The sequence below is a fragment of the Oncorhynchus tshawytscha genome, linkage group LG29 (genome assembly GCF_018296145.1).
Source record: "Oncorhynchus tshawytscha isolate Ot180627B linkage group LG29, Otsh_v2.0, whole genome shotgun sequence".
NCBI lineage: Eukaryota > Metazoa > Chordata > Actinopteri > Salmoniformes > Salmonidae > Oncorhynchus > Oncorhynchus tshawytscha.
In genome coordinates this window covers 26,555,612-26,568,855 of record NC_056457.1, presented here as the reverse complement: position 1 = coordinate 26,568,855, position 13,244 = coordinate 26,555,612, and the positions used below count along the sequence as shown (strand labels likewise).

Genomic DNA, 13,244 nt, shown 5'->3' with positions numbered 1-13,244 from the left:
TTTCAGGCCTATTTCAGTCATTTAGCAGTCAGCCTTATCCAGATCAACTTGCAATAGGAACATTCAAGTAAAGTGAAGAACAAAACAGTACTAAACAGTCAACAGTGTAAAGGTAAGCATCTCCTGTCTCCCAGAGATGCCCTGAGAGTCCATGGCTTCCTGCTTTATGTTGATCCACAGCCTCAGACCAGACTCACACACACACACACAGGCACATGTACATGCAAACCATACACAGTTTTAGTATGGTGCTTGACTTGATACTGGATCTTTGAAAAGCGTTTATGGCTAGCTATGGACCTAGCTAGAGAACATATACTCATTAGTAGGTAGGTGGCTGTGAGACAGTGGTGTAAAGTACTTAAGTATTGCTTTAAAGTATTTTTACTGAAGTATATTTTGGGTATATGTACTCTACTATTTATATTTTTGACAATTTTTACTTTGACTTCAATGTATTCCAAAATATAATGATGTACTTTTTACCCCATACATTTTCCCTGACACCCAAAAGTACTCGTTACATTTTAAACGCTTAGCAGGACAGGAAAATGGTTAAATAAACATACTTATCAAGAGAACACCCTGGTCATCCCTTCTTCCTCCGATCTGGTAGACTCACTAAACAGAGGACACCCTGGTCATCCCTTCTTCCTCCGATCTGGTGGACTCACTAAACAGAGAACACCCTGGTCATCCCTTCTTCCTCCGATCTGGTGGACTCACTAAACAGAGAACACCCTGGTCATCCCTTCTTCCTCCGGTCTGGTGGACTCACTAAACAGAGAACATCCCTGGTCATCCCTTCTTCCTCCGATCTGGTGGACTCACTAAACAGAGAACACCCTGGTCATCCCTTCTTCCTCCGATCTGGTGGACTCACTAAACAGAGAACACCCTGGTCATCCCTTCTTCCTCCGATCTGGTGGACTCACTAAACAGAGAACACCCTGGTCATCCCTTCTTCCTCCGATCTGGTGGACTCACTAAACAGAGAACACCCTGGTCATCCCTTCTTCCTCCGATCTGGTGGACTCACTAAACAGAGAACACCCTGGTCATCCCTTCTTCCTCCGGTCTGGTGGACTCACTAAACAGAGAACATCCCTGGTCATCCCTTCTTCCTCTGATCTGGTGGACTCACTAAACAGAGAACATCCCTGGTCATCCCTTCTTCCTCTGATCTGGAGGACTCACTAAACCCAAATGCTTAATTTGTAAATCATGTCTGAGTGTTGGCTATCCATACATTTTAAAAACAATAAACGATGCCGTCTGGTTTCCTTAAAATAAGAAATTTGAAATTATTTATACTTTTCCTTTTCATACTTAAGTATTTTTTAGCTTTTACATTTAATGTTGATATTTAAGTATATTTAAAACCAAATACTTGTAGACTTTTACTCAAGTAGTATTGTACTGGGTGACTTTAACTTTTCCTTGAGTCATTTTCTATTAAGGTATCTTTACTTTTACTCAAGAATGACAATTGAGAACTTTTTACACCACTGCTATCATGGATCAGGATGAGACCTAGATGCAGACACAGGAGGCGGATAGTTTGAATCTCAGACATTTAATATAACACAAGGGGCAGGCAAACAGCAGGTTGAGGGCAGGCAGAGGTTGGTAATCCAGGGCAAAGTCAGGCAGGTACCAGACGGCACTCAGGATGGCAAGCTGGCTCAGGCGGACTCAGGGTCAGGACAGGCAGGCTCAGGATCAGGACAGGCTGGCAGGCTCAGGGTCAGGACAGGCAAAAAGGTCAGAACCAAGAAGACTAGAAACAAAACTTGAGAACAGGCAAACTGGAAACACTGGTACGACAAGGCAAACTGGAAACATTCTGTTATGACAAGACAAACTGGAAACACTCTGATACGACAAGACAAACTGGAAACACTCTGGTACGACAAGACAAACTGGAAACACTGGTACGACAAGGCAAACTGGAAACACTCTGTTACGACAAGACAAACTGGAAACACTCTGGTACGACAAGACAAACTGGAAACACTCTGGTACGACAAGACAAACTGGAAACACTCTGATACGACAAGACAAACTGGAAACACTCTGATACGACAAGACAAACTGGAAACACTCTGATACGACAAGACAAACTGGAAACACTCTGATACGACAAGACAAACTGGAAACACTCTGGTACGACAAGACAAACTGGAAACACTCTGGTACGACAAGACAAACTGGAAACACTCTGGTACGACAAGACAAACTGGAAACACAAACTGGAAACACTCTGGTACGACAAGACAAACTGGAAACACTCTGGTACGACAAGACAAACTGGAAACACTCTGGTACGACAAGACAAACTGGAGACACTGATACGACAAGACAAACTGGAAACACTCTGATACGACAAGACAAACTGGAAACACTCTGATACGACAAGACAAACTGGAAACACTCTGATACGACAAGACAAACTGGAAACACTCTGATACGACAAGACAAACTGGAAACACTCTGGTACGACAAGACAAACTGGAAACACTCTGGTACGACAAGACAAACTGGAAACACCGATACGATAAGACAAACTGGAAACACTCTGGTACGACAAGACGAGACAAACTGGAAACACTCTGATACGACAAGACAAGACAAACTGGAAACACTCTGGTACGACAAGACAAGACAAACTGGAAACACTCTGGTACGATAAGACAAGACAAACTGGAAACACTCTGATATGACAAGAAAAACTGGAAACAGACAAACACAATATGCAGGTATAAATACACAGGGGATAATGGGGAAAATGGGAGACATCTGGTGGGGGGTGTAGACAAGCACAAGATAGGTGAAACAGGGTGTGACAACTGTTATGAGGGGTGACTCTCTCTTACCCAGTACTTAGTAGTAGGATGGTGACTGTGAGGGGTGACTCTCACCCAGTACTTAGTTGTAGGATGGTGACTGTGAGGGGTGACTCTCTCTTACCCAGTACTTAGTAGTAGTAGGATGGAAACACTCTGAGACAAACAAACTGTGACTGTGAGGGGTGACTCTCTCTTACCCAGTACTTAGTAGTAGGATGGTGACTGTGAGGGGTGACTCTCTCTTACCCAGTACTTAGTAGTAGGATGGTGACTGTGAGGGGTGACTCTCTCTTACCCAGTACTTAGTAGTAGGATGGTGACTGTGAGGGGTGACTCTCTCTTACCCAGTACTCAGTAGTAGGATGGTGACTGTGAGGGGTGACTATCTCTTACCCAGTACTTAGTAGTAGGAAGGTGGCTGAGAGAGAGAGTTGGTACCCACCCAGTTTAGTCCAGCTGATGATCTGGCTGATGAGAGGCAGACCCTGTTTCAGCTGCAGACTGGAGTGTATGCTGGTCGGTACATAGGCACACACACTGTTACATGAAGCATCTAGAGATATAGGAGGAACGAGACTAATTAACACACACAGGCATCCAGACACATACACACTTTACCTGGGAGATGAAGAGGTAAAGGTCAGTCAGGTGTAGTGTAGTCTGTTTCATTGCCGACCAGAGGTAAAAGACAGAGATGAACAGGGAGAGAACACCTGCACAGGAACAAGAGAGAGATGGATGGATGGATAGATAGAAATGCTGATTTAGAAAGAGTGCCATGAAGCATTAGTGTAATGTCGTAGGGAGGTTAGAATACTTACACCATGTGAACGTTGGGTTCTCTCCCCACAACTGGCATCATGGGAAACATGGCCAGAAACAAACGACCCAGGACCCAGCTCACCGACCTAAACCACAGAGAGAGAGAGAGAGAGAGAGAGAGAGAGAGTAATATATATATTTACAGTGCTTCGTACTCCTGCCATATTGCTTGCACGTATCCAGTCTTTTCAGAGTTGTTCACATCGAAGAGGAAGGGGCTGAGAACTACAGTTGTGGCCAGAAGTTTTGAGAATCACACAAATATTAATTTTCACAAAGTCTGCTGCCTTAGTTTGTATGATGGAAATTTGCATACACTCCAGAATGTTATGAAGAGTGATCAGATGAATTGCAATTAATTGCAAAGTCCCTGTTTGCCATGCAAAATGAACTGAATCCCTAAAAACATGTCCACTTCATTTCAGCCCTGCCACAAAAGGACCAGCTGACACACAGGTGTGAGTGTTGACGAGGACAATTTCCCTCATTAAAATGCAAAGCAATTTATAACATTTTTTACATGCATTTTTCTTTTTGTTGTTGTTATTCTGTCTCTCACTGTTCAAATGAACCTACCATTAAAATTCTAGACTCATCATTTCTTTGTCAGTGGGCAAACATACAAAATCAGCAGGGGATCAAATACTTTTTTCCCTCACTGTATTGGCACAATTTACTTGCTGGAGATGAACAACACCAGTGACAATATATCCTCCAAACACCAGCTTCTCTGACATTATCACTTAAATAAAGAACATAGAACAGATCTACCACTTCTTAGACTTACTTTCAATGAGAATGACTGATCGATAACTCAAATTCCTTTGTGAATTTGAACAAGTGACATATTGCAGCTTTAAATTATTAGGGGAGGGTTTAGCCGGGGTATACCATCAATATAAAATAAGAATTTGTTCTCAACTGACTTGCCAAGTTAAATAAAGTTTAAATAAAATGTTTTCAAAATAACGGTCCAATGCAAGTATAAAGAGGGGTTCCTGCAGACGCAGAAATGACCACATGCAGGAACGCCCCGAATTGCCGCCCACCCTTCTCGTAGTTTCTTCTTAACCTCTCCCGTAACCAATCTAATCTCACTATTCAATGGAGGAGGCGGGTGTTGGAATGACATTCAACCAAACCCTTCCCTGCATTCAACCCCTTTCAGCTGATCGGGAAAAGACGGGCAGATAGCTTAAAATTGGACCCCTCTTCCTGGACGGATGGCTTTCTAGCTAGCTAGGTTAGATCTTCATATTCGAAAAATGGCGGCGGATAGCGTCAACCCGTTTAATCTGAGCGATTCTGAAGATGAGGCAGAGCAGAGAGCCGAGGACGGGGTTGATACCGAAAGGAGCCTTAGCGATGGAGCGCCAGGACTCCCGTCCAACAACCCCTTCTCCCCGCAGGCGGACGCCGAGCCCCCGGCCCTTCTGCTGTCCAGCACCCGGACCAGCCCAAGTGTGGAAGGCATCTCGGTAGCAGCCGCAGCAATGCCAAGCGGCTTGGCAGAGACTCGGGTATCTGTAGATGTGATTGCTGCTCAGCTAATACGGGATCAATACTTCCTCACCGCTCTTGAATTTCATACCGAATTGTTGGAATCAGGGAGGGAGCTTCCCCGGTTGCGGGATTATTTCTCCAACCCGGGCAATTTCGAGAGGCAAAGCGGCACTCCACCAGCTTGTAAAGACCAAGGACTGGGGCCAGGTGGACCGCTAAGTAAGTAAATAGCTATTTGCTCATTTATAACCTAAATTAATTATAATTTAGATGGTTTCATGTGCTAGCTAGTTAGCAGACAGCCTGCTATTCAATGGGGAAACAATGTTGGCACTGTGCTTGTCAGCCAACATTGCTCTGGCTATGTAGAATAAACGAAATTCGATACGACACCGGTTTTTCTCTCTCGTTAGCTAACTAGATTAGACAATAGCAATGGAAACAACGGATAATTTACTAATCATACAGAGTTATCTCACCTACCCGTGTTAGCCTGTGAAGAGTTTCTCCCCTAGGTGCCAGCTGGCTTGGAAAAGATGGAACCAAATCAAATAAAACATGCTTCGTAGACAGCAGGTGAAAGCAAACAGTGAAATACTTACTTATGGGTCCTTTTCCAACAATGCAGAGTTAAAGATAATACCAAATATTTTAATTAAGAATAGAAATAGTGACACGGTGAATAACGAGTAAAAATAACATGGCTGTAAATAGGGAGTAGAAGAAAAATAAATACATCGATGTGCAGGGGAGCAAGGCAACTGAGGTAGTTATGTACTGTACATATAGGTAGGGCTAAAGTGACTAGCAGCAGTGTGTGTGAATGTGTGTGTGGCTTCAGTATGCATGTGTGTGCATGTTATGTGTGTGTTGGGGTGTCCAGTGTGTTGGTAGAGTCCAGTGTGTGTGCATAGTCAATGCAAGAGAGTTGTGCTTAAAAAGGTACATGCAGGCTGTCCAGGTAGCCATTTGATTAGCTAACTAGCAGTCTTGTTTAGACTGCTTATGGCGTGGGGGTAGAAGCTGTTCAGGTTCCTGTTGGTTCCACTTGCCCTGCGGTAGCAAAGAGAACAGTCTGTGGCTGGAGTCTTTGACAGTTTTTTTGGGCCTTCTTCTGACACTGCCTGGTATAGAGGTCCTGGATGGTAAGGAGCTTGGCTCCAGTGAGGTATGGGTCTGTACCCACTACCCTGTAGCGCCAAGCAGTTGCCATACCAAGCGGTGATGCAGCCAGTCAGCATGTTCTTGATTGTGCAGCTGTTGAACTCTTTGAGGATCTGAGGGCTCATGCAAAATAATTTCAGCCTCCTGAGGGGGTAGAGGCGTTGTCGTGCCCTCTTCACTACTGTGTTGGTGTGTTTGGACCATGATAAATTCTTAGTGGCGTAGACACAGAGGACCATGAAGCCCGTGACCCACTCCACTACAGCCTGTCGCTGTGAATGGAGACGTGCTTGGCACTCCATTTCCTGTAGTCCACGAACCAGAATAGTAGTGACTGTGAACAGCTAGCTGGCGACCTGAAAAGGCCTATCGGACAACATTCTTTATACCAGTCTAGTAATTGAGATATTTGCATCTTTGTGTCATGTAGGCTGCTGCTGAAGATGGCTATACAGGCTACTCAAACACTATCTTTCTTCTGTCTAACTGCCTGTAGCTGTCATTATCTACCTATACAGTGCCTTCAGAAAGTATTCATAACCCTTGATTTATTCCACATTTATTTGTTTTATAGACGAAATTCAAAATAAATAAATAAAACACATTTTCACCCATCCCTCTACCACATAATGGCAAAGTGAAAACATGTTTTTAGACATTTTTGCATATTTAGTGAAAAATTAAATACAGAAATATCAAATTTACATACAGTACCAGTCAACGGTTTGGACACACTTACTCATTCAAGAGTTTTAATTTATTTTTGCTATTTTCTACATTGTAGAATATTAGTGAAGACATCAAAACTGTGAAATAACACATGGAATCATGAAGTAACCAAAAAATGGTTAAATAAATATTTTATATTTGTGATTCTTAATGACCGCTTTACACACTCTTGGCATTCTCTCAACCAGCTTCATGAGGTAGTCACCTGGATTGCATTTCAATTAACAGATGCGCCTTGTTAATTTGTGGAATTTCTTTCCTTAATTCGTTTGAGCCAATCAGTTGTGTTGTGACAAGGTAAGGAGGGTATACAGAAAATACAGTAACCCTATTTGGTAAAAGACCAAGTCCATATTATGACAAAAACAGCTCAAATAAGCAAAGAGAAACAACAGTCCGTCATTACTTTAAGACATGAAGGTCAGTCAAAACGGAACATTTCAAGAACTTTGAAAGTTTCAAGCGCAGTCTCAAAAACCATCGAGCTCTGATGAAACTGGCTCTCATGAGGACCACCACAGGAAAGGAAGACCCAGAGTTACCTCTGCTGCAGAGGATAAGTTCATTAGAGTTACCAGCCTCAGAAATTGCAGCCAAAATAAATGCTTCAGAGTTCAAGTAACAGACACATCTCAACATCAACTGTTCAGAGGAGATTGCGTGAATCAGGCCTTCATGGTCGAATTGCTGCAAAGAAACCACTACTAAAGGCCACCAATAATAAGAAGAGACTTGCTTGATCTAAGAAACACGAGCATTGGACATTAGACCGGTTGAAATCTGTCTTTTAGTCTGATGAGTCCAAATTTGAGATTTTTGGTTTGAACCCCACCGTGAAGCATGGAGGAGGAGGAGGTGTGATGGTGTGGGGCTGCGTTGCTGGTGACACTGTCAGTGATTGATTATTTAGAATTCAAGGCACACTTAACCAGCATGGCTACCACAGCATTCTGCAGCGAGAACGACCATCCCATCTGGTTTGTACTTAGTCCCACTATCATTTGTTTTTCAACAGGACAATGACCCAGTGCACCTCCATGATGTGTAAGGGCTATTTGACCAAGATGGTGAGTAATGGAGTGCTGCATCAGATGACCTGGCCTCCACAATCACCTGACCTCAACCCAATTGAGATGGTTTTGGATGAGTTGGACCGCAGAGTGATTAAAAAGCAGCCAACAAGTGCTCGGCATATGTGGGAACTCCTTAAAGACTGTTGGAAAAGTTTTCCAGATAAAGCTGGTTGAGAGAATGCCAAGTGTGCAAAGGGTGACTATTTTGTAGAATCTAAAATATATTTTGACTTGTTGAACACTTTTTTTTGTTCTTTTTTTTGGGGTTACTACATGGTTCCATATGTGTTATTTCATAGTGTTGATGTCTTCACTATTATTCTACTGTGTAGAAAATAGTCCAAATAAAACCCTTGAGTGAGTAGGTGTGTCAAACTTTTGACTGGTACTGTAAGTATTCACACCCCTGAGTCCCATACTTTGTAGAAGCACCTTTGGTAGCAATTACAGCATTCAGTTTTTCTGTGTAAGTCTCTGAGTTTTCCACACCTGGATTGTGCAACATTTGCCTTTCATTTTTTTATTTTTTTTTACAAAATGTTCAAGCTCTGTCTAATTGGTTTTTGATCATTGCTAGACAGGTCGTGCCATAGATTTTCAAGCAGATTTAAGTCCACACTGTAACTTGGCCACCCAGCAACATTCACTGTCTTCTTGTAAGCAATTTCTGTGTCGATTTGGCCTTGTGTTTTAGGTAATTTAATCTCCCAGTGTCTGGTGATAAGCAGACTGAAATTGCCTGTGCTTAGCTCCATTACATGTATTTTTTTTATCCTGAAAACTTCCCCAGTCCTGAATGATTACAAGCATACCCATAACATGATGCAGCCACCACTATTCTTGAAAATATGGAGAGTGGTACTCGAATGTGTTGTATTGGATTTGCCCCAAACATAACACTTTGTTTTCAGGACAAATAGTTTTTTGCAGTATTACTTTAATACCTGGTTGCAAACAGGATGCTCACATCCTTATTTTCACTCAGTCAATTAGGTTAGTATTGTGGAGTAACTACAATGTTGTTGATCCATCCTATGTTTTCTCATATCACAGCCATTAAACTCAGCAACTGTTTTATAGTCATCATTGGCCTCATTGTGAAATACCTGAGTGGTTTCCTTTTTCTCCAGCAACTGTGTTAGTTGCCTGTATCTTTTGTAGTCAAGTGTAATTAATAACTTTACCATGCTCAAAGGGATATTCAATGCTTCCTTTGGTAAAAAAAAAAATCGACCAATTGGTTCCCTTTGTGGGGGCATTGGAAAAGATCCTTAGTCTTTGTGGTTAAGTCTGTGTTTGAAATGCAGTGCTCAACTGAGGGACCTTCCAGATAATTGTATGCATGGAGTACAGAGATGAGGCCGTCATTCGTAAATCATGTTAAACACCATTATTGCACACAATCCATGCATATTATTATGTGACTTAAGTACATCTTTACTCCTTAACTTATTTAGGTTTGCCATAACAAAGGGGTTGAATACTTATTGACTCAAGACATTTCAGCTTTTCATTAACTAATTTGTAATAATTTCAAACAAAATTCCCTCTCTTTCTAAAATTATCCGCCGCCATTGTTGCAACCCCTATTACCAGTCTGTTCAACCTCTCTTTTGTATCGTCCGAGATCCCTAAAGATTGGAAAGCTGCCGTGGTCATCCCCCTCTTCTAAGGGGGATTACACTCTAGACCCAGACTGTTACAGACCTATATCCATCCTTCCCTGCCTTTTCTAAAGTCTTTGAAAGCCAAGTTAATAAACAGATCACTGACTATTTCGAATCCCACCGTACCTTCTCTGCTGTGAAATCCGAGCTGGTCACGGGTCACGCTCAAGGTACTAAATGATATAACTGCCATCAATAAAAGACAGTACTGTGCAGCCGTCTTCATCAACCTGGCCAAGGTTTTCGACTTTGTAAATCACAGTATTCTTATCGGCAGACTCAACAGCCTTGGTTTCTCATATGACTGCCTCACCTGGTTCACCAACTACTTCTCAGACAGAGTTATGTGTGTCAAATCGGAGGGCCTGTTGTCCGGACCTCTGGCAGTCTCTATGGGGGGGACCACAGAGTTCAATTCTCGGGCCGACTCTTTTCTCTGTATATATCAATGATGTCGCTCTCGCTGCAGGTGATTTTCTGATCCACCTCTATGTAGACGACACCATTCTGTATACATTTGCCCCTTTGGACACTGTGTTAACAAACCTCCAAATGAGCTTCAATGCCATACAACACTCCTTCCGTGGCTTCCAACTGCTCTTAAATGCTAGTAAAACTAAATGCATGCTTTTCAACCGTTCACTGCCCGACTAGCATCAATACTCTGGACGGCTCTGACTTAGAATATGTGGACAACAACAACATACCTAGGTGTCTGGTTAGACTGTAAACTCTCCTTCCAGACTCATATTAAACATCTCCAATCCAAAATGACATCTAGAATCTGCTTCCTATTTTTGCAACAAGGCCTCCTTCACTTACACCGCCAAACATACCCTCGTAAAACTGACTATCCTACCGATCCTAGACTTTGGCGATGTCATTTACAAAATAGCCTCAAACTCTACTCAGCAAACTGAATGCAGTCTATCACAGTGCCATCCGTTTTGCCACCAAAGCCCCATATACCACCCACCACTGCGACCTGTATGCTCTCGTCGGCTGGCCCTCGCTACATATCCGTTGCCAGACCCACTGGCTCCAGGTCATCTGTAATTCTTTGCTAGGTAAAGCTCCGCCTTTTCTCAGCTCACTGGTCACCATAACACCCACCCGTAGCACGCACTCCAGTAGGTAGATCTCACTGGTCATCACCAAAGCCAACAACTCCTGTGGTCTGCCTTTCCTTCCAGTTCTCTGCTGCCAATGACTGGAACAAATTGCAAGATTCGCTGAAGTTGGAGACTTATATTTCTCTCACTAACTTTAAACATCAGCTATCTGAGCAGCTAACCGATCGCTGCAGCTGTACATAGTCCATCTGTGAATAGCCCATCCAATCTACCTACCTCATCCCCATATTACTTTTTATTTACTTTTCTGCTCTTTTGCACAACAGTTTCTACTTGCACATCTATCACTCCAGTGTTAATTTGCTAAATTGTAATTACTTTGCTACTATGGCCTATTTATTGCCCTACCACCTCACGCCATTTGCACACACTGTATATAGACTTATATATATTTAAATATTGTGTTATTGACTGTACGTTTGTTTTTTCCATGTGTAACTCTGTGTTGTTGTTTGTCTCACTACTTTGCTTTATCTTGGCCAGGTCACAGTTGTAAATGAGAACTTGTTCTCAACTTGCCTACCTGGTTAAATAAAGGTGTTCTCCACTGGCCTACCTGGTTAAATAAAGGTGTTCTCAACTTGCCTACCTGGTTAAATAAAGGTGTTCTCAACTTGCCTACCTGGTTAAATAAAGGTGTTCTCAACTGGCCTACCTGGTTAAATAAAGGTGTTCTCCACTGGCCTACCTGGTTAAATAAAGGTGTTCTCCACTGGCCTACCTGGTTAAATAAAGGTGTTCTCCACTGGCCTACCTGGTTAAATAAAGGTGTTCTCCACTGGCCTACCTGGTTAAATAAAGGTGTTCTCCACTGGCCTACCTGGTTAAATAAAGGTGTTCTCAACTGGCCTACCTGGTTAAATAAAGGTGTTCTCAACTGGCCTACCTGGTTAAATAAAGGTGTTCTCAACTGGCCTACCTGGTTAAATAAAGGTGTTCTCAACTGGCCAACCTGGTTAAATAAAGGTGTTCTCCACTGGCCAACCTGGTTAAATAAAGGTGTTCTCAACTGGCCTACCTGGTTAAATAAAGGTGTTCTCACTACTAGCCTACCTGGTTAAATAAAGTTGTTCTCAACTGGCCTACCTGGTTAAATAAAGGTGTTCTCAACTGGCCTACCTGGTTAAATAAAGGTGTTCTCCACTGGCCTACCTGGTTAAATAAAGGTGTTCTCCACTGGCCTACCTGGTTAAATAAAGGTGTTCTCAACTAGCCTACCTGGTTAAATAAAGGTGTTCTCAACTGGCCTACCTGGTTAAATAAAGGTGTTCTCCACTGGCCTACCTGGTTAAATAAAGGTGTTCTCCACTGGCCTACCTGGTTAAATAAAGGTGTTCTCCACTGGCCTACCTGGTTAAATAAAGGTGTTCTCCACTGGCCTACCTGGTTAAATAAAGGTGTTCTCAACTGGCCTACCTGGTTAAATAAAGGTGTTCTCAACTGGCCTACCTGGTTAAATAAAGGTGTTCTCAACTGGCCTACCTGGTTAAATAAAGGTGTTCTCAACTTGCCTACCTGGTTAAATAAAGGTGTTCTCAACTGGCCTACCTGGTTAAATAAAGGTGTTCTCAACTAGCCAACCTGGTTAAATAAAGGTGTTCTCCACTGGCCAACCTGGTTAAATAAAGGTGTTCTCAACTGGCCTACCTGGTTAAATAAAGGTGTTCTCAACTAGCCTACCTGGTTAAATAAAGGTGTTCTCAACTGGCCTACCTGGTTAAATAAAGGTGTTCTCCACTGGCCTACCTGGTTAAATAAAGGTGTTCTCCACTGGCCTACCTGGTTAAATAAAGGTGTTCTCAACTAGCCTACCTGGTTAAATAAAGGTGTTCTCAACTGGCCTACCTGGTTAAATAAAGGTGTTCTCCACTGGCCTACCTGGTTAAATAAAGGTGTTCTCCACTGGCCTACCTGGTTAAATAAAGGTGTTCTCAACTGGCCTACCTGGTTAAATAAAGGTGTTCTCAACTAGCCTACCTGGTTAAATAAAGGTGTTCTCAACTGGCCTACCTGGTTAAATAAAGGTGTTCTCCACTGGCCTACCTGGTTAAATAAAGGTGTTCTCCACTGGCCTACCTGGTTAAATAAAGGTGTTCTCCACTGGCCTACCTGGTTAAATAAAGGTGGGGGAAAAATAAAACATTTTTAATAATCCACTTTGACATGATGGGCTATTGTGTGTAGGCCAGTGACATCTACATTTAATCCATGTTAAATTCAGGCTGTAACACCACAAAATGTGGAAAAAGTCAAGGGGTGTGAATAATTTCTGAAGTCATTATAGCTGTCTGTCTAGCAGTCTAG

The 13,244-nt window shown here is 42.6% G+C and overlaps 1 protein-coding gene and 1 long non-coding RNA gene across 19 annotated transcripts in view; one reads left to right on the top strand and one right to left on the bottom strand.

Annotated features, from left to right (window-relative positions):
- Positions 1-1,444: 1,444 nt before the first annotated feature.
- LOC121841329 lies at positions 1,445-3,764 on the bottom strand. Its single transcript, XR_006080300.1, has 4 exons — positions 3,671-3,764; positions 3,468-3,562; positions 3,292-3,362; positions 1,445-1,740 (listed from the first exon to the last, which is right to left on the bottom strand). It is a non-coding gene; the product is annotated as an uncharacterized LOC121841329 (long non-coding RNA).
- A 996-nt stretch (positions 3,765-4,760) lies between these two features.
- The window catches only part of LOC112227468 (RAB11-binding protein RELCH homolog), a 67,217-nt gene continuing 58,733 nt past the window's right edge, over positions 4,761-13,244 (top strand). For 8 of the 18 annotated variants that reach the window (XR_006080329.1, XR_006080324.1, XR_006080326.1 and 5 more), the window contains exon 1: positions 4,762-5,393. Coding sequence is in view for 11 of the 18 variants with exons in the window: in XM_042308963.1 (XP_042164897.1) it covers positions 4,937-5,393 (457 nt within the window). In the remaining 7 variants the exon portion in view is untranslated. Of the gene's footprint in view, positions 5,394-13,244 lie in introns of all 18 variants that reach the window. The other 10 variants (XM_042308961.1, XM_042308958.1, XM_042308956.1 and 7 more) reach the window with 4 other exon arrangements.